Source organism: Erinaceus europaeus, chromosome 7, assembly GCF_950295315.1.
Source record: "Erinaceus europaeus chromosome 7, mEriEur2.1, whole genome shotgun sequence".
Lineage (NCBI taxonomy): Eukaryota > Metazoa > Chordata > Mammalia > Eulipotyphla > Erinaceidae > Erinaceus > Erinaceus europaeus.
In genome coordinates, this window is record NC_080168.1 from 107,619,229 (window position 1) to 107,646,919 (window position 27,691).

At 42.7% G+C, this 27,691-nt stretch overlaps 2 protein-coding genes across 5 annotated transcripts in view; both read left to right on the forward strand.

The window, feature by feature from the left end:
* The window catches only part of TIMELESS (timeless circadian regulator), a 95,728-nt gene extending 74,922 nt beyond the window's left edge, over nucleotides 1-20,806 (forward strand). Inside the window, exon 30 of the transcript XR_009550810.1 lies at nucleotides 20,791-20,806. The gene's annotated coding sequence lies outside the window, so the exon portion shown is untranslated. The remainder of the gene's footprint in view (nucleotides 1-20,790) is intronic.
* LOC103122760 (apolipoprotein F-like) lies at nucleotides 12,494-27,691 on the forward strand. Of its 4 annotated transcripts, none has more exons than XM_016192691.2 (2): nucleotides 12,494-12,616; nucleotides 26,697-27,691. In XM_016192691.2, the coding sequence occupies exon 2, from the start codon at nucleotides 26,732-26,734 to the stop codon at nucleotides 27,611-27,613; it is 882 nt and encodes a 293-aa protein (XP_016048177.2). In that variant the 5' UTR covers nucleotides 12,494-12,616; nucleotides 26,697-26,731; the 3' UTR covers nucleotides 27,614-27,691. The 4 variants fall into 4 exon arrangements, with proteins under 4 accessions (XP_016048177.2, XP_060051125.1, XP_060051126.1 ...); XM_060195142.1 differs by lacking the exon at nucleotides 26,697-27,691 and adding an exon at nucleotides 13,407-14,204; XM_060195143.1 differs by lacking the exon at nucleotides 26,697-27,691 and adding an exon at nucleotides 13,410-14,204.

Below are 27,691 nucleotides of genomic sequence, written 5' to 3' on the forward strand. Positions count from 1 at the left end.
CAGAGAATAAGGACAGAGAAAGGAAATATTGTGAGCTCTCTTTTATGCTCTATTATTCTATAAACCTAAAGCTGCTCTAACATAATTAACTCTGTTAATTTAAACCAACAAGAAAAAATGATATCTTGTACAAGAAGTAACAACTTTTGGAAAATGATAGGAAACTAGCAGAAGATGAGAATAAGTGCAAAGATAAGAAGTCTGGGGTGGTCCGGGAGGTGGCGCAGTGGATAAAGCATTGGACTCTCAAGCATGAGGTCTTGAGTTTAATCCCCAGCAGCACATGTACCAGATGTCTGGTTCTTTCTCTCTTTCTTAACCAATTAATAAATAAATAAATAAATAAATAAATATTTAAAAATATATTTATGGGGTCAGGCGGCAGCGCAGTGGGTTAAGCGCACGAGGCGCAAAGCACAAATAAGGATCCTGGTTCAAGCCCCCAGCTCCCCACTTGCAGGGGAGTCGCTTCACAAGCGGTGAAGCAGGTCTGCAGGTGTCTATCATTCTCTCCCCCTCTCTGTCTTCCCCTCCTCTCTCCATCTCTCTCTGTCCTATCCAACAATGACAGCAATGACAACAATAATAACTACAACAATGATAAACAACAAGGGCAACAAAACATTCACACACTCCCCTGTCCTTTTTTTATTTTCAATTGCCAGCAGGGTGATCTCTGAGTCTCGACACTACAAATCCACAACTCCTGGCCATTTCTATTTTCATTTGACAGGACAAAGCGAAATTAAGAAATTAAGAGGGGGAGGGAGATAGAAAATGTGGGCCAATTGCTCACAAGCCCAGGGGCCTTGCCTTACAAGGGACCTGCAGCTCTTGACATCTCCCCCCTTTTAATTTTATTAAGAATTTTGATTATGTTACTGGACTTGGTGTAGTCTCACTTGAATAATACAGATTGACTTAATCAGACCTCTGGTAATTATTGGCCATAAACAGGTTAAAGCAAGCATGACAGTTCCCATCTTAGCATCTATGTCTTTTTGTGTTCTCTAAGTTTGAGTCATATTTTTGGATAGATTATTAACAAAATTAAGCCTAGAACGTCATATTGTACTGCTTGATCTCTGTGGCAGAATCTCCATACCAACTTTCTTGTTGTCCAGGAAAGTTGATAGTCAAAGGGCAAAAGTTCTATAAGAGGAGTTCCATTTAGCAACTGTCCTTGATCAAGGGGTAATCCAGTGATGTTAACAGTCCTCTTAGTCTCCTGCCACCCTGACCTGTTTATTGATTGATCTCTTGATTGCCACAGATTCTTTTTTACCTGTAAACATCTTGAATGGTTACTATAGGAGAAACAAACAGGGGGTTCATGTGACTGTCCTTGAAGGGTGTGTCTTTCTTGGGCTCTAGCTATTCCCTTGGAAGTTCCCTTGAAATAACCAATTGTGTTTTGATCATCTCCTTGCTCTGACCTTCTATATGAATAAACATTTTTCCTTGGTGCTAAATCTAACAGCTTTTCTTCTTAACCCATTCTTAACCCACCTAAAGAAATCCTCCGCTGCAAAGCAAACACACGCCATGGGATCTCCCCCCTGGACAAATCCCGCACATATGAAAGTTCACCAACCCCCAGCCAACGAAAATTCACATACTCTTACCCACACATGTTCACTTACTCTTACCCACACATCTTCACTTACTCTTTCCCACACATCTTCACTTACTCTTACCCACACATCTTCACTTACTCTTACCCACACATCTTCACTTACTCTTACCCACACAAGTTCACTTACTCTTACCCACACAAGTTCACTTACTCTTACCCACACAAGTTCACTTACTCTTACCCATACATCTTCACTTACTCTTACCCACACAAGTTCACTTACTCTTAACCACACAAGTTCACTTACTCTTACCCACACAAGTTTACTTACTCTTACCCATACATCTTCACTTACTCTTACCCACACAAGTTCACTTACTCTTACCCACACAAGTTCACTTACTCTTACCCACACATCTTCACTTACTCTTACCCACACAAGTTCACTTACTCTTACCCACACAAGTTCACTTACTCTTACCCACACAAGTTCACTTACTCTTACCCATACATATTCACTTACTCTTGCCCACACAAGTTCACTTACTCTTACCCACACAAGTTCACTTACTCTTTTTTTTTTTTTCCTCCTCCAGGGTTATTGCTGGGCTTGGTGCCTGCACCATGAATCCACCGCTCCTGGAGGCCATTTTTCCCCCCTTTTGTTGCCCTTGTTGTAGCTTCGTTGTGGTTATTATTATTGCCCTTGTTGACACAATTCGTTGTTGGATAGGACAGAGAGAAATGGAGAGAGGAGGGGAAGACAGAGAAGGGGAGAGAAAGATAGACACCTGCAGACCTGCTTCACTGCCTGTGAAGCGACTCCCCTGCAGGTGGGGAGCCGGGGGCTCGAACCGGGATCCTTACGCCGGTTACTGTGCTTTGCGCCACATGCGCTTAACCCACTGCGCCACCGCCCGACCCCACAAAGTTCACTTACTCTTACCCACACAAGTTCACTTACTCTTACCCGCACATCTTCACTTACTCATACCCACAAAGTTCACTTACTCTTACCCACACATGTTCACTTACTCTTACCCACACAAGTTCACTTACTCTTACCCACACAGGTTCACTTACTCTTACCCACATAGGTTCACTTACTCTTACCCACACAGGTTCACTTACTCTTACCCACACAGGTTCACTTACTCTTACCCACACAAGTTCACTTACTCTTACCCACACAAGTTCACTTACTCTTACCCACACAAGTTCACTTACTCTTACCCGCACATCTTCACTTACTCTTACCCACACAAGTTCACTTACTCTTACTCGCACATCTTCACTTACTCTTACCCACACAAGTTCACTTACTCTTACCCACACATCTTCACTTACTCTTACCCACACAAGTTCACTTACTCTTACCCACACATCTTCACTTACTCTTACCCACACAAGTTCACTTACTCTTACCCGCACATCTTCACTTACTCTTACCCACACAAGTTCACTTACTCTTAGCCGCACATCTTCACTTACTCTTACCCACACAAGTTCACTTACTCTTACCCGCACATCTTCACTTACTCTTACCCACACAAGTTCACTTACTCTTACCCACACAAGTTCACTTACTCTTACCCACACAAGTTCACTTACTCTTACCCACACAAGTTCACTTACTCTTACCCACAGAAGTTCACTTACTCTTACCCACACAAGTTCACTTACTCTTACCCACACATGTTCACTTACTCTTACCCACACACCTTCACTTACTCTTACTCACACATCTTCACTTATTCTTCCCCACACATCTTCACTTACTCTTACCCACAACAAGTTCACTTACTCTTCCCCACACAAGTTCACTTACTCTTCCCCACACAAGTTCACTTACTCTTCCCCACACAAGTTCACTTACTCTTACCCACACACCTTCACTTACTCTTACTCACACATCTTCACTTATTCTTCCCCACACATCTTCACTTACTCTTACCCACAACAAGTTCACTTACTCTTCCCCACACAAGTTCACTTACTCTTCCCCACACAAGTTCACTTACTCTTCCCCACACAAGTTCACTTACTCTTACCCACACAAGTTCACTTACTCTTACCCGCACATCTTCACTTACTCTTACCCACACAAGTTCACTTACTCTTAGCCGCACATCTTCACTTACTCTTACCCACACAAGTTCACTTACTCTTACCCGCACATCTTCACTTACTCTTACCCACACAAGTTCAATTACTCTTACCCACACAAGTTCACTTACTCTTACCCACACAAGTTCACTTACTCTTACCCACACAAGTTCACTTACTCTTACCCACAGAAGTTCACTTACTCTTACCCACACAAGTTCACTTACTCTTACCCACACATGTTCACTTACTCTTACCCACACACCTTCACTTACTCTTACTCACACATCTTCACTTATTCTTCCCCACACATCTTCACTTACTCTTACCCACAACAAGTTCACTTACTCTTCCCCACACAAGTTCACTTACTCTTCCCCACACAAGTTCACTTACTCTTACCCACACATCTTCACTTACTCTTCCCCACACAAGTTCATTTACTCTTACCCACACATCTTCACTTACTCTTACCCACACAAGTTCACTTACTCTTACCCGCACATCTTCACTTACTCTTACCCACACAAGTTCACTTACTCTTACCCACACAAGTTCACTTACTCTTACCCACACAAGTTCACTTACTCTTACCCACACAAGTTCACTTACTCTTACCCACAGAAGTTCACTTACTCTTACCCACACAAGTTCACTTACTCTTACCCACACATGTTCACTTACTCTTACCCACACACCTTCACTTACTCTTACTCACACATCTTCACTTATTCTTCCCCACACATCTTCACTTACTCTTACCCACAACAAGTTCACTTACTCTTCCCCACACAAGTTCACTTACTCTTCCCCACACAAGTTCACTTACTCTTACCCACACATCTTCACTTACTCTTCCCCACACAAGTTCATTTACTCTTACCCACACATCTTCACTTACTCTTACCCACACAAGTTCACTTACTCTTACCCACACATCTTCATGTACTCTTACCCACACAAGTTCACTTACTCTTACCCACACATCTTCACTTACTCTTACCCACACAAGTTCACTTACTCTTACCCACACATCTTCACTTACTCTTACCCACACAAGCTCACTTACTCTTACCCACACAAGTTCACTTACTCTTACCCACACATCTTCACTTACTCTTACCCACACAAGTTCACTTACTCTCTTCCCCACACATGTTCACTTACTCTTCCCCACACACCTTCACTTACTCTTACTCACACATCTTCACTTATTCTTCCCCACACATCTTCACTTACTCTTACCCACAACAAGTTCACTTACTCTTCCCCACACAAGTTCACTTACTCTTCCCCACACAAGTTCACTTACTCTTCCCCACACAAGTTCACTTACTCTTCCCCACACAAGTTCACTTACTCTTCCCCACACAAGTTCACTTACTCTTACCCACACAAGTTCACTTACTCTTACCCACACATGTTCACTTACTCTTACCCACACATGTTCACTTACTCTTACCCACACAAGTTCACTTACTCTTACCCACACATGTTCACTTACTCTTACCCACACAAGTTCACTTACTCTTACCCACACATCTTCACTTACTCTTACACATCTTCACTTACTCTTTGCCCCAGCCAGCAGGACAGTGAACAGGGGCTAGGAACCTCGGAACCTGGAATGACAGGGACAAGAGACACGAAAGAATGACAGCAAGACAGGATTCTGATCAAGCTGCAAAATTTTATTGTGTTCACAGGCATTATAAGGCTTTGGGGAAGGGGGGTTGGAGGAGGAGGAGGAGGAGGGGGAGCAATTATCAGGGTGGAATGTCCCTTGCAACATACAATGGCCGAAACCCTGTTTGTTACCACAACTATGTTGTGTCACTTGATTTCTGATAAATGGTCTACCTGAAGGGAAATGGTCTGCCCAGGGGGAAATGAAAACTTGTCTCGAGGGCTTCCATTGTTTCAAAGCTTATCAAGCAGAGAAATGGCTCCTGGCAACTCTTACCCACACATGTTCACTTACTCTTACCCACACATCTTCCTTACTCTTACACATCTTCACTTACTCTTACCCACACATCTTCACTTACTCTTACCCACACATCTTCACTTACTCTTACCCACACATCTTCACTTACTCTTACCCACACAAGTTCACTTACTTTACCCACACATCTTCACTTACTCTTATCCACACAAGTTCACTTACTCTTACCCACACATGTTCACTGACTCTTACCCACACATCTTCACTTACTCTTACTCACACATCTTCACTTACTCTTACCCACACAAGTTCACTTACTCTTACCCACACAAGTTCACTTACTCTTACCCACACATCTTCACTTACTCTTACCCACATATCTTACTTTCAGTTCCCTTTGATCTATACCTTCAATTCTTTTTGATCCAATTAGGAGAAAATGTGAGGAGCTTTGCAGAAAGGCTGCTTTGCAGGCCTTTTGCTCACAAGCCCAGGGGCCTTGCCTTACAAGGGACCCGCAGCACCCAACACTTCTGCTGGTCCTTGTGCTTTGTGCCACCTGAGTTTAACCCACTGTGCTACCACCTGACTCCCCTATATGGAGTTCTTCCTTTTCCATATTTTATGAGTGTATGTTAATACTTCCTTTAATCTTTTTTTTTCCCTTTTGTTGCCCTCGTTTTATTATTGTTGTAGTTATTATTGTTATTATCGATGTCATCAATGTTGGATAGGACAGAGAGAAATGGAGAGAGGAAGGAAAGACAGAGAGGGGGAGAGAAAGAGAGACACCTACAGACTTGCTTCACCACCTGTGAAGCGACTCCCCTGCAGGTGGGGAGCTAGGGGCTCAAACCAGGATCCTTTTGTCAGTTCTTGCGCTTTGCGCCATGTGTGCTTAACCCACTGAGCTACTGCCTGACTCCCATTCCTTTGATCTTTATTTTACAGTTCTAGACCATTTTTTCCCCCAGAACACTGCTTAGCTCTGGCTTATGAATGGGATTGTGGAGGGATTGAACCTGGGACTTTGGGCCTCAGCCATGAAAGTCTCTTTGCATAACCCTTATGATATCTACCTGCTCCCTTTTCTGACTTTTTTTTTTTTTTTTTTTTTTTTTTTGCTAGGGGCCCTTCTTGGGGTTGAGAAGTATGAGTAAGTAAAGAGAAACAACCTTGAACCCCTTTACTGGGCTGTTTCTCTTTTTTTTCCTTTTTTTAAAAAATTTTATTTATGAAAAGGAAACACTGACAAAACCATAGCATAAGGGGGGTACAACTCCACACAGTTCCCACCACCAGAACTCCATATCCCATCCCCTTCTCTGATAGCTTTCCTATTCTTTTTTTTCTTTATGGGGGAATTAATGTTTTACATTTGACAGTAAATACAATAGTTTGTACATGCATACCATCTTATTTACACCAAACCTCATTCATCAGAGCCTCCTCCTAATTCCATTTAAGTTCCTTTTCTACTTCCACAACCTCTCTGCAACATTCTTTTAGTTTTATCTATACACTCCCAAGTATGATTATAATCTTTTTTTAAAAATTGGACAGATACTATCTTTTAAAAAATATTTATTTATTCCCTTTTGTTGCCCTTGGTGGGTTTTTTTTTATTGTTGTAGTTATTATTGATGTCATTGTTGTTGGATAAGACAGAGAGAAATGGAGAGAGGAGGAGAAGACAGAGGGGAAGAGAAAGATAGACACCTGCGGCCCTGCTTCACCGCTCATGAAGAGACTATCGTGCAGGTGGGGAGCCAGGGGCTCAAACCAGGATCCTTCTGCTGGTCCTTGCTTTGTGCCACATGCGCTTAACCCACTGCGCTACCGCCCAACTCCCTGATTATAATCTTTTAAAAACTTAGTGCAAGGAGGAAAGGGAATAACAGAAAATTCACTCTAAGCATCATTAAATCTTTTTATTTATTTATTTATTTATTTTCCCCCTTTTGTTGCCCTTGTTGTAGCTTCGTTGTGGTTATTATTATTGCCCTTGTTGACACAATTCGTTGTTGGATAGGACAGAGAGAAATGGAGAAAGGGAAGACAGAGAGGGGGAGAGAAAGACAGACATCTGCAGACCTGCTTCCCTGCCCGTGAAGCGACTCCCCTGCAGGTGGGGAGCCGGGGGCTCGAACCAGGATCCTTACGCAGGTCCTTGCGCTTTGCGCCACATGTGCTTAACCCACTGTGCTACCGCCCGACCCCCCATTAAATCTTTTAAATATCAACATCATTAATTTTAAAGTCCAATTTTTTTTTGTTACTATTTAAATTAGAGGGAGTTGATGAAGCTGTTGGATCAGCTGTTACATCTGTAAGGGGAGCTGCTTTGTAGCAGGGGTGGAGTTCTCCTCAGGTCCTTTGACTGCAACGGCAGGAATTTAAATGGGAGAACCTGCTCCTGTGGAAAGACAAGCGTACCCTCACCCCAATGTTAGTAGAGCATCTGGTCTTTTCCATTTGTCTGTCAGCAAACGTTTCTATTTAACCAGGGGTTTATTAATGGTTTTTTTTTCGGCCCCAGTGATGAGAAATTGAAGCAAAGGCTGCTCTCATTCATCGTCTTTTTTGCCGCTTTTTTCTCTCTTTCCCCTCGCGGGGGTGTGGTGGAGAGGGCAGTGGCAGTGGCCAAGGATATGGAGGATGTGAGCCTGACTCTCTAGAAGGACTAATTAAAGTTTGACGAGCAGAATTTGTACTCTCAAAGGCCAATTGTTTGATAATTTTTGTAGTTTTTTTTTTAATAGGGGAGTTATCTCAGTAGCAACTATATCAGAAATAGCAAGTCGCTGTGAAAGTGAAAGTAACTCATGAATAAGATCTAAAAAAATCTCTTAGCAAGTTTCAAAGTGAAAAGGTTTCAACCGGAACAATTTTTTGGTCCATATCAGACATAAAACTCTTAATTTTTCACCTAGTCTCTCCCATATTTCAATATCTAAAGTTCTTTCTCGGAGAAACCAGGGGCACACTTCTCGAATAAAATGAAAAGAGATCGATAACTGGTTAGCTAACGCATCTATCTATACAGCTCTACATTAGACAGCCCCACAATTATTTGATAAGTTTTATCTGTAAATTTCTTCTCCTAATTGTAGCCAAGTTTTGTAACTAATAGTTGCTCCTTTCAAAAATCAAGGACAAACCTCCTCTACAAATTGCAAGAACCTAATAATTTGCAGCTCTCCTAATTTTAAGCGTGCTTTTTAAAACCTATGCACAAAGTACTCTACTTGATTGCTGTCCCATAATTTATTACTCCCGACGATACTTTGACTCCCCGTGCCTTTTTCTTTTTCCCCAGTGCACTTCCACGGGGTCCTTCACGTTATCCCTTGTGCCAGGTCCCTGTTCAGGCGCTACTTTGTCGGTGCCAGCTGACCAGTCGAACAGAACCTGGAGAGGGCTCGAGGATTGAGAAAAGAAATAAGACAGTACAATGGGATCAGGAGGGCCAACAGTCCAATAACTGATCGCACCAGTTTATTTTCTCACAGTCCTTTTATAACACACACAGCAAGAAGCTTAATTATGCTGGCTCTGCATAAGGTTTCTCAAAATATAATCCAGGTGCATAAGCAAAGTACAGTTTCTCAAAACATAAGCAAGATACAGTAGGGGTAAAGGTTAGACAATTATCATCTTCCCAGGGAGTCTGTAAAGTGTTTATCCTTTCTAGGGAGTCTGCAAAATGTTTATCTTACTTTCAGTTCCCTTTGATCTATACCTTCAATTCTTTTTGATCCAATTAGGAGAAAATGTGAGGAGCTTTGCAGAAAGGTTGCTTTGCAGGCCTTTTGCTCACAAGCCCAGGGGCCTTGCCTTACAAGGGACCCGCAGCACCCAACACTTCTGCTGGTCCTTGTGCTTTGTGCCACCTGAGCTTAACCCACTGTGCTACCACCTGACTCCCCTATATGGAGTTCTTCCTTTTCCATATTCTATGAGTGTATGCTAGTACTTCCTTTATTCTTTATTCTACTGTTCTAGAACCATTTTCCCCCCAGAACACTGCTTAGCTCTGGCTTATGGATGGGGGATGTGGAGGGATTGAACCTGGGACTTTGGAGCCTCAGCCATGAGAGTCTCTTTGCATAACCCTTATGCTATCTACCTGCTCCCTTTTCTGACTTTTTAATTTTTTTTTTTTAAACTTTTCTTTTTTCCTCTTTTTATTTATTTACTTATTCTCTTTTATTGCCCTTGTTTTTTTATTGTTGTAGTTATTATTGTTGTTGATGTCGTTATTGTTGGATAGGACAGAGAGAAATCGAGAGAGAAGGGGAAGACAGAGGGGGAGAGAAAGACACCTGAAGATCTGCTTCACCGCTTGTGAAATGACTCCCCTGCAGGAGGGGAGCTGGGGGTTCGAAACAGGATCCTTATGCTGGTCTTTGTGCTTTGCACCTGCGCCATGTGTGCTTAACCCTCTGTGCTACCGCCTGACTCCCCTGACTTTTTTTTTTTTTTTTTTGCTAGGGGTCCTTCTTGGGATTGAGAAGTATGCGTAAGTAAAGAGAAACAAACTTGAACCCTTTTACTGGCCTGTTTCTTTTTTCTTTCTTTTTTTTTAATGTTTATTTATAAAAAGAAAACACTGACAAAAACCATAGGATAAGAGAGGTACAACTCCACACAGTTCCCGCCACCAGAACTCCATATCCCATCCCCTTCTCTGATAGCTTTCCTATTCTTTTTTTTTTCTTTATTGGGGAATTAATGTTTTACATTTGACAGTAAATACAATAGTTTGTACATGCATAACATTTCTCAGTTTTCCATATAACAATACAACCCCCAGTAGGTCCTCTGTTATCCTTCTTGGACCTGTATTCTCCCCCCACACCCCAGAGTCTTTTACTTTGGTGCAATACGCCAATTCCAGTTCAGGTTCTACTTGTGTTTTCTCTTCTGGTCTTGTTTTTCAACTTCTGCCTGAGAGTGAAATCATCCCATATTCATCCTTCTGTTTCTGACTTATTTCACTTAACATGAATTTTTCAAGGTCCATCCAAGATCAGCTGAAAACAGTGAAGTCACCATTTTTTATAGCTGAGTAGTATTCCATTGTGTATATAGACCACAACTTGCTCAGCCACTCATCTGTTGTTGGACACCTAGGTTTCTTTCAGGTTTTGGCTATTACAAATTGTGCTGCTAGGCCTGTTTCTTGTGACTCCCTATCAGAGGTTACAGCACCAAAGAGGAAATTATGATAAGATGTTATAGATTTTTGTATTAGTTTCAGGAGACATATGCTATCTTTTCTGATCTTCCAGACCTCCATTTCTCTTTTAAATCCCTGTATGACAAATGAAGCCTAATTACTATAGTTTTTATATTGGATTAGAAAGAAGTGCTATCATGTCAAAAAGATAGCAGAGTGATTATGCAAAAGACATTCCTGCCTGAAGTTTCAAGGTCCTAGTTTCAATCCCTGGAACTACCATAAACAGAATTGAGCAGTGCTCTGAGAGAGACAGAGACAGAGAGAGAAAGAGAGATTGATTATCAGATAATGAATGTTTAATCTAGATGTTGTACTAGAACTTAAGTAAAAACTGAAATTTTTGCTCTGATTTGGTCTGACTTGCCAGTAGTTTCTATTTTCCATTCTTCTCTCTGATATATCCACTGAGTAGGCACTATCTTGAGAATTCTTTTTTTGTTTGTTTGTTTGTTTATTTATCAGAAATACAGGATGAGAGAGAAAGAACCAGACATCACTCTGGCACATGTGCTGCCGGGGATCAAACTCAAGACCTCATGCTTGAGAGTCCAAAGCTTTGTCACTGCGCCACCCTCCGGACCACTATCTTGGGAATTCTACCCAGAAATCACTGGCATCCCGGGGCCAGGTGGCGGCACACCTGGTTGAGTGCACATGTTACAGTCCACAGGGACCAGGGTTCAAGCGCCCAATCCCCACCTGCAGGAAGAAAGCTTTGTGAGTGGTGAAGCAGGGCCACAGGTGTCTCTCTGTCTCTCTCCCTTTCTATCCCTATCCTCTCGATTTCTGGCTGTCTCTATCAAAAAAATAACCAAGATTTTTAAAATGAAACTATTAGAAGAAGAAGAAATCACTAACATCCCACCTGGCTGAGCGCACATGTTACAATGTGAAAGGACCCAGGTTCTAGCTTTCAGTTCCCACCTGCAGGAGGAAAGCTTTGCAAGTGGTGAAGCAGGACTGCAGGTTCTCTCTATCTCTCTCCCTCTCTGTCTCCCCCCCCCTCAATTTATGGCTGTCTCTATACAATAAATAAATAAATAAATAAATAAATAAATAAATAAATAAGGAGTTGGGCGGTAGCACAGTGGGTTAAACGCACATGGCTCAAAGCACAAGGACCAGTATAAGGATCCTGATTCAAGCCCCTGGCTCCCCACCTGCAGGGGAGTCACTTCACAGGCAGTGAAGTAGGTCTGCATGTGTCTATCTCTCTCTCCCCCTCTGTCTTCCCTTCCTCTCTCCATTTCTCTCTGTCCTATCTAACAACGACAACATCAACAACAACAATAAAAACAACAAGGGCAACAAAAGGAAATAAATAAATAAGAACAATAAATAAATAAATGTAATAAAAAATAAATAATAATAAAATAAATTTAAAAGAAAAAAAGAAATCACTGGCATCTCTAGATTTCACTTCCCTACTTCCCCAGGATATACAGAGTAGTTTGGGTTTAGGAAATAGTTAAGGATTACAGGGGCATGGGGCAGGAGAAGCATTAGCCACAAAGAGAGACCTGTTTGTCAATGTGGGTCAACAATTGGGAGGACAAAGTCTGAACCAGGAAGAGGTGGATAAATATTTGTGACTGTTAAGTCCATCACTAGTTTCAAAAAATAAACAGTGGTTCAGCAAAGAGAAGGGGAACTCTATAAAGCAGTCATTTAGATTTGGGAGGCAACAAGGCAAAGCATAGAACTGGGCCATCTCCTTCCTCTGGCTTCTTTCTTTCTGAACCAGGTAAAGATACTTTACAGACTGTAAGGATGAAATAGGTCTTGGATGATTTGAATTTGTCAAATATTATGACATTTCCCTTTTTCTTTTATTAAAGATTTGCTTTTATGAGACAGACCAGAGCACTACTCATCTCTAGCAAATAGTGGTAACAAGGATTGAACCTATGAGCTCTGTGGCCTCAAGCATAAAAATCCTATGCTCTGACATCTTGAAATACTTTCCCAATACAATATTCTCCATTCTTTTTCTCTGTCTCTTATTTCTGTCTCTATTTCTATCTCTTACTTCACCCAAGTACTACTTAATTCTGACATAAGGTGCTTCTGTGGGTTGAACCTGGGACATCTAAGCTTCTGAGCCACTATGTTATCTCTCTGACCCTCTAAGACACTTTCTACTTCTTTTTTTATTTTTTATATTTATTTATTTTCCCTTTTGTTGCCCTTGTTGTTTTTTATTGATGGTGTAGTTATTATTATTGTTATTGATGTCATCATTGTTAGATACGACAGAGAGAAATGGAGAGAAGAGGGGAAGACAAAGAGGTGGAGAGAAAGATAGACACCTGCAGACCTGCTTCACCGCCTGTGAAGTGACTCCCCTGCAGGTGGGGAGCAGGGGGCTCAAACTGGGATCCTTAACGCCAGTCCTTGTGCATCGCACCACGTGCACTTAACCCGCTGCGCTACCACCCAACTACCACTTTCTACTTCTGATCAGACAGAAGTAGACTTTGTGACTTTGTTCCAAGCCTTCCCCACTTCCCACCCTGAGCAATGCTTCTTTCCAGCAGGACTGTTCCTGGTGACCCACCATGATCCTGGCTGTGCTGCTCCTAGGCTGTGTTCTGCTATCTCCGGTGAAGACCTTGCCAATAAATGTCCAGAAAGGAGATTTGGACTTCAATCCATCTTTCAGGGAAGCCAGACAGCCACCAGACATGCTCTCCAACCAGATTCCTGTCCCAGGTCCCCAAACCTGCCAGAATCTCTTGCAGTCTGTGCCTTCCTTGGCCCCTCTACCTGAGTTCCTATCCAGCTTAGCTCTGGAGCTAGCCCTGGAGAAGATAGGCTGCACAACAGAAGCCCAAATGCTGCAGCAGCAGCTCATTAGGATGGGAGGGAAGGACACTACTGAAGCCCTCCTCCGAGAGAGTAAAAAACACAGCGAAGAAGAGATTGATGCTACGAAGGACATTCTGAAGGATCTGGGGGTGTTCACAGGGGAGGTGAAGCGGGTTCGGCGCTCAGTGGCCCTTCCTGAGGCCTGTAAGTCTGATGATAACTGGGTGTATTATGAGACAGCAACGCTGATGGCAGAATTTGCTGACAAGCTTCCTGTCACTGAACTGGTGACAGAGTTCAAGAAATCTGCCATTGATGTCACACAGAAGTGCACTGAAGAGTCTTGGAAGCATTTAGAAGCAGTCAGTGTAAGGCTGATAGATAGCTCTGATCTTGAGAACTTCTCACTGCCATTAGAAGACCAGAAATACTTCGTCAAGCGTGCTACAAATATTTTTATTAGTATAATAGTGCACACGTTGAAGAAATATGTGCTGGCTTTCCTATTCTAGGGAGGGTCTGCTAAATATCATATTTCCCTTCTCAGTATCTGACAGGAACATCTACAAGTACTGAGCACAGCTAGTAGAATTGTTTAAGGCAGTTTAAGGTAAATGCTTTTCATTTAGTCTCAGTGTTGAAAATTTATGACTGGAATCATCTTTGCCCCCTCTCTTAACACTTTTTTTTTATATCTTCTATTAGTGAAAAGAAGCCAATTTTTGTAACACATAGTATTATAATCTTCAATTACCTTTGATGGGCTTAGGAAATGGAAAGCATTTTTTTCCCATACCCGTGCGACTTGCTGCTGTAGATTAAATTCACATTATTATTTGATTTTAAATTAATCAGGAAGGAAGAAAATCTAGTAGTTGTCAGTAAAATTCCATTTTAAATTACAGTGATTTCTTTCCTGGATATTCTTGCTATCCAGTAATAATGTTGTAATATGTTGCTCATATATATTAGATATTATGATAAATGAATTTGATTTCATTTCTGAGAGAGGAAAATATTCTAAGAATAAAATAAATTTATTGAATCTTTGAAATATACATTTCCTGCTGGTGTGATTTCTATCGCTTCCTTGGTTTGAGATGTGGTGTAGCTTGGTAGAAGAACCTAGCATTTTGGTTAGAAGTAAAATGTGTATGTTATATAACTTTATCTCTTTTAAATGAAGATTTTGAGTGAGCAAGAATTTGGGTTGTAAATCCAGGGTTCTTCCAACCCTGGAATTCAATCAAATTTGAATAACATGCTTTAAACACACACACACACACACTTTATTTAAATAAATACCTCTACTATTAATTAATTTCTAGTAACTATAAATCTTCTTTATCCAATTTTAATATGTGATTAATAGTAGATTACATGATTGTGAGATTACAGTGTATAGTTTTACACCACTCTCTTAACACTTTACTCCCTACCTCTTCTCCCAATTCCCTTCAGTTATCAAATATTGTGATTTTATTGCTCACTAGTTGAGAAGGGTATTATAATCTTTACCTATTCATCTATGTTTATTTTTTAATTCCCCAACTACATGTTTTAGTTGCTTATGTTCATTTTCAAAAATTGAAAAAAGAAATAAAATGTTGGTTTTATGTCAGAATCACAGTTGATAGGTCTCTCTTGATTCTGAGTTTTCATAGTTCTTTTTGTGAGTTGGAGACAGGATGTACCTGGAACACCTAGGAAATGTTGATGTCTTTTTTTTTTTTTATGTGGGAACAAGGGTCTCATGCTTGCATATAAAGAAAGTGAGAGAGGTTGGGAAAATAGAGAAAGACAGGCACCTGCAGACCTGCTTTACCGCTCATGAAGCTTCTTCTCTGTAGGTGGGGAGCAGGGACCCAAATGCCGGTCCTTGTGCATGGTGACAGGTGCACTCAACCAGGGGTGTTATCACCCGGCTGTCACAATTTATTTATTAACTCATGAGAGAGAAAGAAGGAGAGATGAAGAATCAAGAGTATCACTATGATACATTCGATACCAGGGATCAAACTCAGGACCTCATACTTAATAATTCAACCTAGCTCAATGTTTTTATCATTTTATCTCAGAGCAAGAGAAAGAGAGAGACAGACAAACAGGGGGTTGGCTGGTGGCATACCAGGTTAAGTACACATAGTAAGAAGCACAAGGACCCACACAAGGATACAGGTTTGAACTCCTGCTCCCCACCTGCAGTGGGGACACTTCACAAGTGGTGAAGCAGGTCCTCAGGTGTCTATCTCCCCCTCCCCCTCTCAATTTCTCTCTGTCCTATCCAATAAAATGGGAGAAAAATGGCCACCAGGAACAGTGACTTTGTAGTTCAGGCACAGAACCCCAGTGATAATAACCCTACAGGCAAAGAGAGAGAGAGAGAAAGAGACTAAAGCACCACCCCACTATCTGTAGAGATCTTCTGGCGATTTGCATAGCACTCTCAAGTGTACTGGGGAAGGAACCAAGGGTCTCATTACCTTAAAATATGCATTCTGGCGTGGGAGTAGACAGCTTAATGATTATGCAAAGAGACTTTCATACCTGAGGCTCTAAAGTCCCATGTTCAATCCCCCACACCATCATAAGTGAGAGCTAAGCAGTGCTCTGGTTTAAAAAAAAAAGTGTATTCTGCATATTATGTTACTTTCTGGACCAACGTCAATGACTTTTAAGACTAGTGTGCTTCTCTGTTTGATATTTATTTATTTATTATATTTATTCCCTTTTGTTGCCCTTTTTTTGTTGTTGGATAGGACAGAAAGAAATAGAGAGAGGAGGGACACATAGAGAGGAGAGAGAAAGAGAGACACCTGCAGACCTGCTTAACCACCTGTAAAGCCACTCCCCGGCATGTGGGGAGTCCGGGGCTTGAAACGTGACCCTTACGCCAGTCCTTGCACTCTGTGCCACCTGCGCTTTACCTGCTGTGCTACCGCCTGACTCTCTTATTTATTTATTTATTTATTTATTTATTTATTTATTTATTTATTTATAAGATACTGAGTCCAGAAAACTATTCTAGCATATTTAGTACCAGAGATCAGTCAAGGACCCCAAATGTATGAACACTGTATATGTAAACAGTCCACATGATCTGGAAGGTGGCGAAGTGGTAAAGCACTGGACTCTCAAGCATGAGGTTTTGAGTTCAATCCCTGGTAGCACATGTACCAGAGTGATGTCTGGTTCTTTCTCTCTCCTTTTATCATTCTCATCAATCAATAAGTCTCAAAAAAAAAAAAAAATCCATGGTGGTCCGGGAGGTGGCGCAGTGGCTGAGGCACTAGACTCTAAAGCATGAGGTACTGAGTTCAATCACTGGCAGCATATGTACCAGAATGATGTCTGGTTCTTTCTCTCTCTCCTATCTTTCTCATTAAAAAAAAAATAAAATCTTTTTAAAAAATCCACTCAGGGACCTGGCAGTGGTGCACTCAATTAAGTGCATTCAGTACTAAGCTCAAGGATCCTGGCTAGAGCCCTCGACTCCCTACCTGCAGGAGAGAATCATTTCACAAGGGGCAAAGCAGGTCTGAAATTGTCTTTCTCTCTCCTCTCTTTTTTTAAAAAGATTTTATTTATTAATGAGAAGGATAAGAGGAGAGAGAGAGAGAGAGAAAGAACCAGACATCACTCTGGTACATATGCTGCTGGGGATTGAACTCAGGACTTCATGTTTAAGAGTCCATTGCTTTATCCACTGAGCCATCTCCCAGACCCCTCTTTCCCACCTCCCCCTCTTATCTCAATTTCTCTCCGTCCTGTCAAATACAGTGGAAAAAATGGCTGCCGAGAGCAGTGGATTCATAGTGCCAGCACTGAGACCCATTGATAGCCCTGAAGGCAAAAACAAACTGTTGTTTTCGACGGGCTGGCTTCACAGGCGGGTAACAGACGACCCGGGACTCATGGCTGGGTTGTACGCAGTATCTCTTTATTCATGCAGGATGCAGGGCAATCTATACCAAGCTAAGCTAAACTAAAAACTACAAACAATCTTGTCCTTATAAATATACTAGCCCAGTAGGGTGGGAACAGGATGCGACGCAGAGAGGGTGGAGAGAAAAGTGACTGGTGAAAATCAGGGTATGACAAGGAGAGGGGGTGGAGCAGGCAAGAATTCTACCACTGAACCACCAATGCCCTGGAGGGAGGGTGGTGCTTGTTAACAGAGGTGCATCTGGGTGACAAGTCCAGCAGATGGAGACTTGTCTCAAGTGGCCTCCCCCAGGGCTCTGTTCTGGCTCCTACACTATTTAATATTTACATCAATGAACTCCCAGAAACTTCTTCAAGGAAGTTCATCTACGCCGATGACATCTGCTGTGCAACTCAGGCATCCAAGTTCGACATCCTCGAGGAAACACTCACGAGAGACATGTCTCTGATGTCTGATTACTGTAAAAAATGGCGACTAATCCCTAGCACTGCAAAAACGGTATCATCTGTTTTCCATCTACAGCATGCCTCGGCCTCGCGTGAGCTTAATGTGCAGCTTGACGATACGAGAATCCGGCATGAAGCCCAGCCAGTCTATCTTGGCGTTACTCTCCATCGCACTCTGTCATTTCACAAACATCTCATAAAAACTGCAGCAAAGGTGGGCGCGAGGAATCACATCATTGCAAGACTGGCCAGCTCCTCATGGGGCGCGAGCGCTTCCACACTACGATCATCATCTCTGGCATTATGCTATTCCACTGCAGAATACTGTGCCCCAGTATGGTTCCGTAGCCCCCATGTCCACTTGGTCGATTCCAAATTATATTCCTCTATGAGGATAATTTCTGGAACCATCCGTTCCACCCAGGTTCCATGGCTGCCAGTTCTTAGCAACATCGTCCCGCCAGATATTCATCGGGATGCAGCATCATCTAAGTTCATTTCCCACATCTATGCTCGATCGGACCTGCCAATATATGCGGATATCTTCGCCCACCCTGTCCAACGCTTGACGTTTTGTCATCCAATCTGGTCTCCTACGCCTACACTGAACTTCTCTGTTCCAGACTCTTGGAAACAGAGTTGGCAGTCAGCTGAGGTAAAGAACAAACACCTCATCACAGACCCCTGCAAGCTTCAACCCGGCTTTGACCTAGCACGTTATGATTGGGCCCTCCTCAATGGCTATCGAACAGGCCATGGCCGGTGCGCCACTATGTTCCATCCCTGGGGAGCCAGAGACGACCCGAACTGCCCCTGTGGCTCCAGACAGACTATGACCCACATAGTCAATGACTGCCACCTCTCCAGATTCAAAGGAGGTCTCGAAACTTTACATCAGGCTCAACCTGACGCTGTTGACTGGCTACGGAAGAAGGGCAAAAGCTAGAAGAAGAAGAGGTTATGTAAATAGAATACAGTGTTATTTAAATAGAATGCAGGGGGGATTAAACCAAATGAAACAGAAGGGGTTTTTTTAAAGCAGAATTAGAAGCATACCAACAGCAAACAAACGAAAAATGCAATTTTCCTGCTGAGGGCCCTCTTGACCTGGGGGTACAGTATTTCATCTAACAGCACAATGGGTAAACATTCATTGAGGTCACATCCCCCTACTAATCACCTCCTTTCTTTATGAGACAGAAAACCAGTCGAATGGGTCTAGATTTACCAACACAGTTTGGATAGACTTACTGGATCCTATTGGTGATTTGGGGTTCTAGCTACTTGTAAATGAAGTAGAGGAACTGTCTGGATCCAAAGTTAAAAGGAACAGAATCAGGGCTGGTAGAATATCTCACATGGGAGAGGGGGGAGTATCGGGCTGAAGTGTAGTGTGTTAAGCGCAAGGACTGGCATAAGAACCACGGTTAAGGGGGTGAGGGGGTGGCGCAGTGGGTTAAGCGCACGTGGCACAAAGCGCAAGAACCGGCATAAGGATCCCAGTTCGAGCCCCCGGCTCCCCACCTGCAGGGAAGTCGCTTCACAGGCGGTGAAGCAGGTCTGCAGGTGTCTATCTTTCTCTCCCCCTCTCTGTCTTCCCCTCCTCTCTCCATTTCTCTCTGTCCTATCCAACAACAAACAATGGTAATAATAATAACCACAACGAGGCTACAACAACAAGGGCAACAAAAAAGGGGGGGGAAATGGCCTCCAGGAGCAGTGGATTCATGGTGCAGGCACCGAGCCCAGCAATAACCCTGGAGGAAAAAAAAAAAAAAAAGAATCTCTGTTTGAGCCCCTGCAGAGGGGTGGTGCTTGATGGGCAGTGAAACAGGTCTTCGGCTGTCTTTCTCTCCCCCTCTCTATCTCCCCTCCTCTCTCGATTTCTTTCTATTCTACCCAACAACAATAGCAATGGCAATAACCATAATAATGACAACAGTGTAACAACAAGCGCAACAAAATGGGAAAAATGGCCTCCAGGAGCAGTGGATTCCTAGTGCAGGCACTGAGTCCCAGCAATAACCCTGGCCGCAAAAAAAAAAAAAAAAAAGGAATCTCTCACTTGGATAGTGCTTTGCCAAGTTCAAGCCCAGCCCCCACTGTAGTGAAGGGAACTTTGGTGTTGTGGTCCCTCACTCTCTCCCTAGGGTCCTTGAGACTACAGCTAGAGGAAACTAGTTGATCATTCCATCTTTTTTTTATTGTAATTTTATTTATTTATTTATTTTGCCTTTTATTGCCCTTGTTGTCTTTTTATTCTTGTTGTAGTTATTATGGTTGTTATTGATGTCGTCGTTGTTAGGATAGAGAGAGGAGAGGGGAGGGGAAGACAGAGAAGGTGAGAGAAAGATAGACACCTACAGACCTGCTTCACTGCCTGTGGAGCGACTCCCCTACAGGTGGGGAGTCGGGGCTCGAACCAGGATCCTTCTGCCGGTCCTTATGCTTTGCGCCACATGCACTTAACTCGCTGGGCTACTGCCCGACTCCCACTAGTTGGTCATTCTAACTTAGTCTGATTCTGCCTGTCATAACCTGAGACCATTATCAACTGCTCTTTCAGTGCTGTACCCTCTGGCTGGAATTTAATTTGTTTTATTTTATCAAACTCATGCACTCAGAATTTCATGCTTTTGAGCACAGCATTTCAACCTACCGTGCCACTTCCTAGACCACTGAAAAATAATACTTTTTAAAAAAAAAATATTTTGGGAGTCGGGCAGTAGCACAGCGGGTTAAGCGCACGTGGCGTGAAGCGCAAGGACCAGCATAAGGATCACAGTTCGAATCCCTGGCTCCCCACCTGCAGGGGAGTCGCTTCACAAGCGGTGAAGCAGGTCTGCAGGTGTCTATCTTTCTCTCCCCCTCTCTATCTTCCCCTCCTCTCTCCATTTCTCTCTGTCCTATCCAACAACGACAACAATAATAACTACAACAATAAAATAACAAGGGCAACAAAAGGGAATAAATATTTTTAAAAGGGCAACAACAAGGAAATAGATAATAAATATTTTTTAAAAATCTGTTTTATCTCTTCATAATGAAATAATGTGACGCCTTAAATCATCTGTGCTTACTTTATTCCTTTCGACCCTGGGTGATACAATATGTTTTTATTTCCCAAACACAAATGAGGAGTGAGGACCCAGGTGGGTGACCCGGTAAAGCACAGGTGTTGTCATGTAAAAGGTCCCAGGTTCAAACCTCCAGTCCTCACCTGCAGGGGCAAGGGGAAGCTTCATGAGAGATGAAGCAGTGTTGCAGGTAGGTCTCTCTCTCTCTCTCCCACTTCCTTCTCAATTTCTTTCTTTCTTTCTAAAAAAAGAAAAAAAGGGGGAGTAAAAAAGCTACTGGGAGAGGTAGATGCATCATGCAGGCACTGAGCCCCAGTGGTGGCCGTGTTGGCAATAAATTTTTTAAAATAAGAGTGAGAAGAGTTATTTCATAATTACAGTCATTCATACAAAGATACAGACCCACTGACCCTCTGTTTAAGGTAGGGAAGAGAGACATGAGACACCTTTGTCTAATGTTTGAACTATAGTTACACCTAAACCCCAGATAAAGCCCAATTCCTGAAGTTTTAGATTTGGGAAGAATTACCACCCATCTGATAAATATATTTTACACTAGAATAAGAAAAGTTTGAAGTAAAAGTTGTACTAACAGGGACGGGCAGTTTTGCACCTGGTTAAGCCTACATGTTACTATGACCAAGGACCTGAGTTAGAGTCCCTACTCCCTACCTGCAGGGGGTCTGTAGGTGTCTCTCTTTCTCTCTCTCTCTTCTATCTCCCACTCCCTTCTTATTTTTTCTCTGTCTTATCCAATATAATAAAAAAAGAAAGAAAGAAAGAAAGAAAGAAAGAAAGAAAGAAAGGAAGAAAGAGAATGGAAAAAGAAAAAAATAGTCGCCAGGAGTAACAGATTCAGAGTGCTGCCATAGAACCACTTAACTGGTGGCAGTTTAAAAAAAAATTATGGGAGTCGGGCGGTAGCACAGCAGGTTAAGCGCACGTGGCGCAAAGCGCAAGGACCAGTGTAAGGATCCTGGTTCGAGCTCCCAGCTCCCCACCTGCAGGGGAGTCGATTCACAAGTGGTGAAGCAGGTCTGCAGGTGTCTCTCTTTCTCTCCCCCTCTCTGTCTTCCCCTCCTCTCTCCATTTCTCTCTGTCCTATCCAACAACAATGATATCAAATAACAACAACAATAATAACTACAATAAAACAACAAGGGCAACAAAAGAGAATAAATAAATAAATATTTAAAAAATTATACTGACTTAATTTGACTTACCGTTATATTCAATCTTCCTGGACCTCTACTCAATGTATCCTTTTAATAAGAAGAACTGCTTTGGAGATCATTCACCAGAGATTTGCCTTCCTTCTCCCCTTTGGAAAGTATAAAAGGACTCTCATTTTGTATATAAGTGGAGAGTAAAGCCTTAGTACGGGAGGGATATGACACAGGGCTGGCAGGGTCAATCGAGGAAAGGCTTGTTTGTTAGTTTGGGGCAAAAGTGAGGAGAACAAAGTCTAAGTTAGGAGGAGGAGATGCAGAAATATTTGCAAATGCTATGACCTTCACTGTTCTTGGAGTCCATCCGTTTCCTAACTTCCTTGTAAGTCTAGGTTAAGGGGAAACGTAGGATTTAAAAAACAGCAAGGTAGGAGCCTGGAAGGTGGCACACCAAATAAAGCATTGGACTCTCAAGCAGGAGATTTCAAGTTCATTCCCGGGCTGGCACTGCATGTGCCAGAGTGATTCTCTGGTTCTTTCTCCATCTCCCTCCTCCTTCTCCATAAATAAGTAAATGTTTAATAAAATCAGAGCAGTCAGGCTTGGTGACAGTGAGCCTGGTAGAGCACACATATTACTATGTTCAAGCCACCAGTCCCCACTTACAGCTCAGAGGTGGGGGGGTCAGGAGTAGTGAAGCAGTGCTGCAGGTGTTTCTCTTTCTCCCACCCTCTCTATCTTCCCTTTCCCTCTCAATTTCTCTGTTTTTATCTTAAATAAATAAAAAATATATTTTGGGCAGAGAGTAAATAGCATATGTTATGCAAAAGAGACTCTCACCCATGAGGCTCCAAAGTCCTAGGTTCAGTCCTCCACACAGCCATAAGCCAGAGCTTATGTAAAAATAAATAAATCATAAAAATAAAATATAGAGAGAGTCGGGCGGTAAACCAGCAGGTTAAGCACACATGGTGCAGGGATAGCCTGAGGGTACTTCTTCCTGAGCTAGTGCTCTCTGGGTTGGAGAGAACTCAACTGGAGCCGATCTAGGCTGCTGCGTGGGAGAGGGATCAGGAACTCGTGCACTAACTTCGCAGGAGATACACTCTGGAACTCTTGGAGCTGGAAAGCAATTTCCAAGTGTCTTTAATCAGAAGAGTAGCTGTTTTTATACTCTCCAAGTAGGGTGGAAACAGGATGTGATATAGAGAGGGTGGAGCGAAAAGTGACTGGTGAAAATCAGAGTGTGACAAAGAGAGGATCAGGGTGTGACAAGGAGAGGGGGTGGAACAGGTGAGAATTCTACCACTAAACCACCAATGCCCTGGAGGGAGTGTGGTGCTTTATGTAAATGTAAAAGTGATTTATGTAAATAGACCAAAGCTTTGAATGGGATTAAATCTATCCCTATATAGGCATATGGTTAAGCAGAAGCCAGGGGGAGCTGGCATACTATCCAACACATGGCATAAAGCGCAAGGATCAGCATGAGGATCCGGGTTCGAGCTCCCAGCTCCCCACCTGCAGGGGAGTTGCTTCACAAGCGGTGAAACAGGTCTGCAGGTATCTATCTTTCTCTCCCCCTCTCTGTCTTTCCCTCCTCTCTCCATTTCTCTCTGTCCTATTCAATAGCGACAGCATCAATAACTACAACAATAAAACAACAAGGGCAACAAAGGGAATAAATATTTAAAAATAAATAAAGAAAATATTTTAAAGAAAATCAAAGCATGGGCTGGGGAAACAGCATAATGGTTATGCAAAAGGATTTTTCAGGTCTGAGGCACAAAAGCTTCCAGGTTCAGTCCTCAGCACCACCATAAGCCAAAGCTGAGCATTGCTCTGGTAAAAACAAAAACAACAACAACAAAAAAACCACTATATATATATATATATATATATATATATATATATATATATATATATATATTTCAAGTCAAAGCAGATTTGGGTCATAAAGATACCAAAGCAAAAGAGATATTGAAGATGTCTAGTTCTTTGCCGTGCTCGTGACCTGGGTTCAAGTGCCCAGCCCCCACTTACAGGAAGGAAGCTTCATAAGCAAATGGAACAGTGCTTCAGGTGGTTCCTCTCTTCCTCTCTCTGTTCTCTTCACTATAACTCTCTGTCTCTCACTATCTATTAACAACAAAAAGAAAAAAGGGAGGGAGTGGCCACCAGCAGCAGTGGAGCCATATGGGCACCAAATCCCAGTAATAACACTGGTGTGGGGGAAGCAAATGAATGCAGACCAAGGAGATAGTGCCATCAGTAGCACAATGTGCTCTGGTAATAAATAAACGAATCACACGGGCCTGGAAATAGCTCACATAGTAGAACATACTCGGTATCATGCTCAGAAAACCAGGTTCATGCCCCGGACGCCATATATGAGCACCATGCAAGAGGAAGCGTCACTAGGGCAGAGCAGTGCTGTGGTGTCTGTGTCTCTTTCTCCTGCTCTGCATTTACCATCTATGGGGGGATGGGCAAGAAAGGAAAAATAAGTCTCCCAAGTGTGATGGAATCATAGACATGGAGTTACATGATAGTTAATTGGAGGACGGGCGGTGGTGAAAAGAGGGAAAAAAAGGAAAAATGAAAATGGCCACTGGGAGTGGTGGATTCTTAGTGCCAAGCCCAGAGACAGCCCTGGAGGCAAAAAAAAAAAGATAGCTAATTCAGTAGAGCACCCACCTTACCATGGACAAGGCACAGGGTTCAAACCCCAGTACCACATGGGAGCAACAAGGGAAGCTCCAGGGATGGTGGAATGGTCCTATGATATCCCTGTTACTCTGTCTTTTTCTAAATAATAAAAATAATGATAACTAGGGCAGGGAGCAGTGGAATCACACATGTACTAGGTCCTGTGGCAAAAAACAAAACAACGGTCCAAAAAGGATGACAGAGGACCTAGTGGGGGTTATATTGTTATATGGGAAACTGGGGAATGTTATGCATGTACAAACTATTGTATTTACTGTTGAATGTAAAACATTAATTCCCCAATAAAGAAATAAAAATAAAATAAAATAAAATAAAATAAAATAAAAAACAACGGGGTCAGGCAATAGCACACCAGGTCAATCACACATAGTGTGAAGCACAAGGAACCCAATTCAACCCAATTCAGGGGTGCAGGGGAGGGGTCGCTTCACAAGCGGTAAAGCAGGTCTGCAGGTGTCTTTCTCTCCCTCTCTCCATCTTCCCCTCTTCTTTCAATTTCTCTCTGTTCTATCCAACAACAGCAAGTGCAACAACAGTGAGAAAAAAAATGGCCACCAGGAGCAGTGGATTCTTAGTGCAGGCACCAAGCCCCAGTGATAACCCTGGAGGGAAGAAAAAACACAAAACAAGGATAGCCAATATTTCCTGAATCTGGACCTCCATACTTTCATCTAGAGCTAGGTAAAACATGGTAGGGGCTTACAGGAAATATCCAAGAACGTGATCTTAAATGTTGAGGTCAATGAGGTTGAGTGGGTCATAAGAGGACAATGTTTGATCAGCCAGTACAAATGAACAAATATTTGCAGAGATTACACCTCTTATTGGTGACAGTGGAAATTAAATATTTCTTTTCTTCATGGGACAGGGAACTGGACAGGACAGACTGAAGAGCAACCAAGCTTAACAAAGCAGTTTCACTTCTTAGTGACTGGACTGTATGGTAATCTGGGGCCCCCTGTAAATGGGTGAAAATAAAACAAAGGAATTCCCTGGTGATTTAAAGATGGGAAAGATCAAGAAAGAACAGTTAGGTTGTATTTTTTATTTCTTGAGATAGAAGATTGGAGGTCACGGATGAAGTGTGCCCTGAGTCCTGGGTTCCATTCACACCATAGCCCTAAGCAAAAATGTTTTACTCATTTTCTTTTCTTCTTTTCTTTTTGCCTCCAGGGTTATTGCTGGGGCTCAGTGCCTGCTCCTGCATGAATCCTCTGCTCCTGCAGGCCATTTTCCTATTTTTGTTGCCCTTGTTGTTACACTTATTTTTATTGTTATTGTTGTAGCTGTTGTTGTTGGATAGGATAGAGAGAAATAGAGAGAGGAGGGGAAGACAGAGAGGGGGAGAGAAAGACAGACACCTGCAGACCTGCTTCACCATTTGTGAAGTAACCCCCTCCAAGTGGGGAACTGAGGACTCAAACCAAGATCCTTAGGCCTGTCCTTGTGCTTTGTGCTCTTAACCCACTGAGCTACCACCCAGCCCCCTTTCTTTTCTTTTCTTTCTTTTTTTTTTACATGAACATGACTCAGCTCTAGTTTATGGTGGTGCGAGGAAGTGAAGCTGGGACCTCAGACATGAAAGTCTTTTGCATAACCACTATGTTGTCTCCCTCACCTGCTTTGTCTTTTTTTCCCTTCTTCATAGTGTCCTGTGCTAGGCAACGTGGCCTCAGACTCATCATGACACCAGTGATACTGCTTTTTTGTTACCTCCTGCTGTACCCTGCTAATACTATTTCATATGAAAACCAGATAATGCACCTTCCCACACTCTTGGATTCCTGGCCATCTTTAGAGCCCTTATCTTGTCAGACTTTGCTCCCAACGTCCCTGCCTGGTTTCATCCACATGGCCTCCCTCCCCAGGTTTCTGGTGAGCTTGCCACTGATGAATGCACTTGAGGAAGCTGGCTGCCGGGACCAAGCTAAGGCCCTACAGCTTCGGCTCTCCAGCCAGGTGGGGCGAAAAGCCACACAGATACTCAGTCGACATCTTCAAGAGCTCCAGAAAGGCAGGAGTACTGTAAGGGGAGTTTCTGTGGATGTCCTGGTCTCTGTTCTGCAGCTGCTGGCCAGGTCAAAACCAGGTCCAGAGAGGGCCCGACGCTCACTCTCCACTGAAGACTGTAACCAAGAGCAGGAACAGAATATACACAATATAGTCCAGATGCTACCAGGAGTGGGAACCTACTACAACCTGGCCACAGCTCTGTATTATGCTTCTCAGAACTGCTCAGACAAAGCTAAAGAACGAGGTCAAGATGGAGCAATTGATCTGGGTTATGACCTTCTAATGACCATGGCTGGACTGTCGGGGGGACCCATAGGATTATGGATCAGTGCTGCTCTTAAACCTGCAGTGAAGATTGGGGTTCACCGTTTGATCCAGGATTATTATGAGAAGGAAGCAAATAGCCCTCAGCCAGAGACCATCAAGGAGGGCCTAGGTACCTCTATCTTAGATGTAAGTATTGTGGAAGAAACAACTACCACAGCCCCTTTGGTGTCAGAAGTAGTAACTTCAGCTTCTTACTGGCAGTGGCCTTACTGGGAGTGGGCATAAATCCTGAGAATGGGAATCTTAGGCTATAAAAGAAGGTAATAAACACAGAACAAATAAATCTAATATTCTGACAAACTA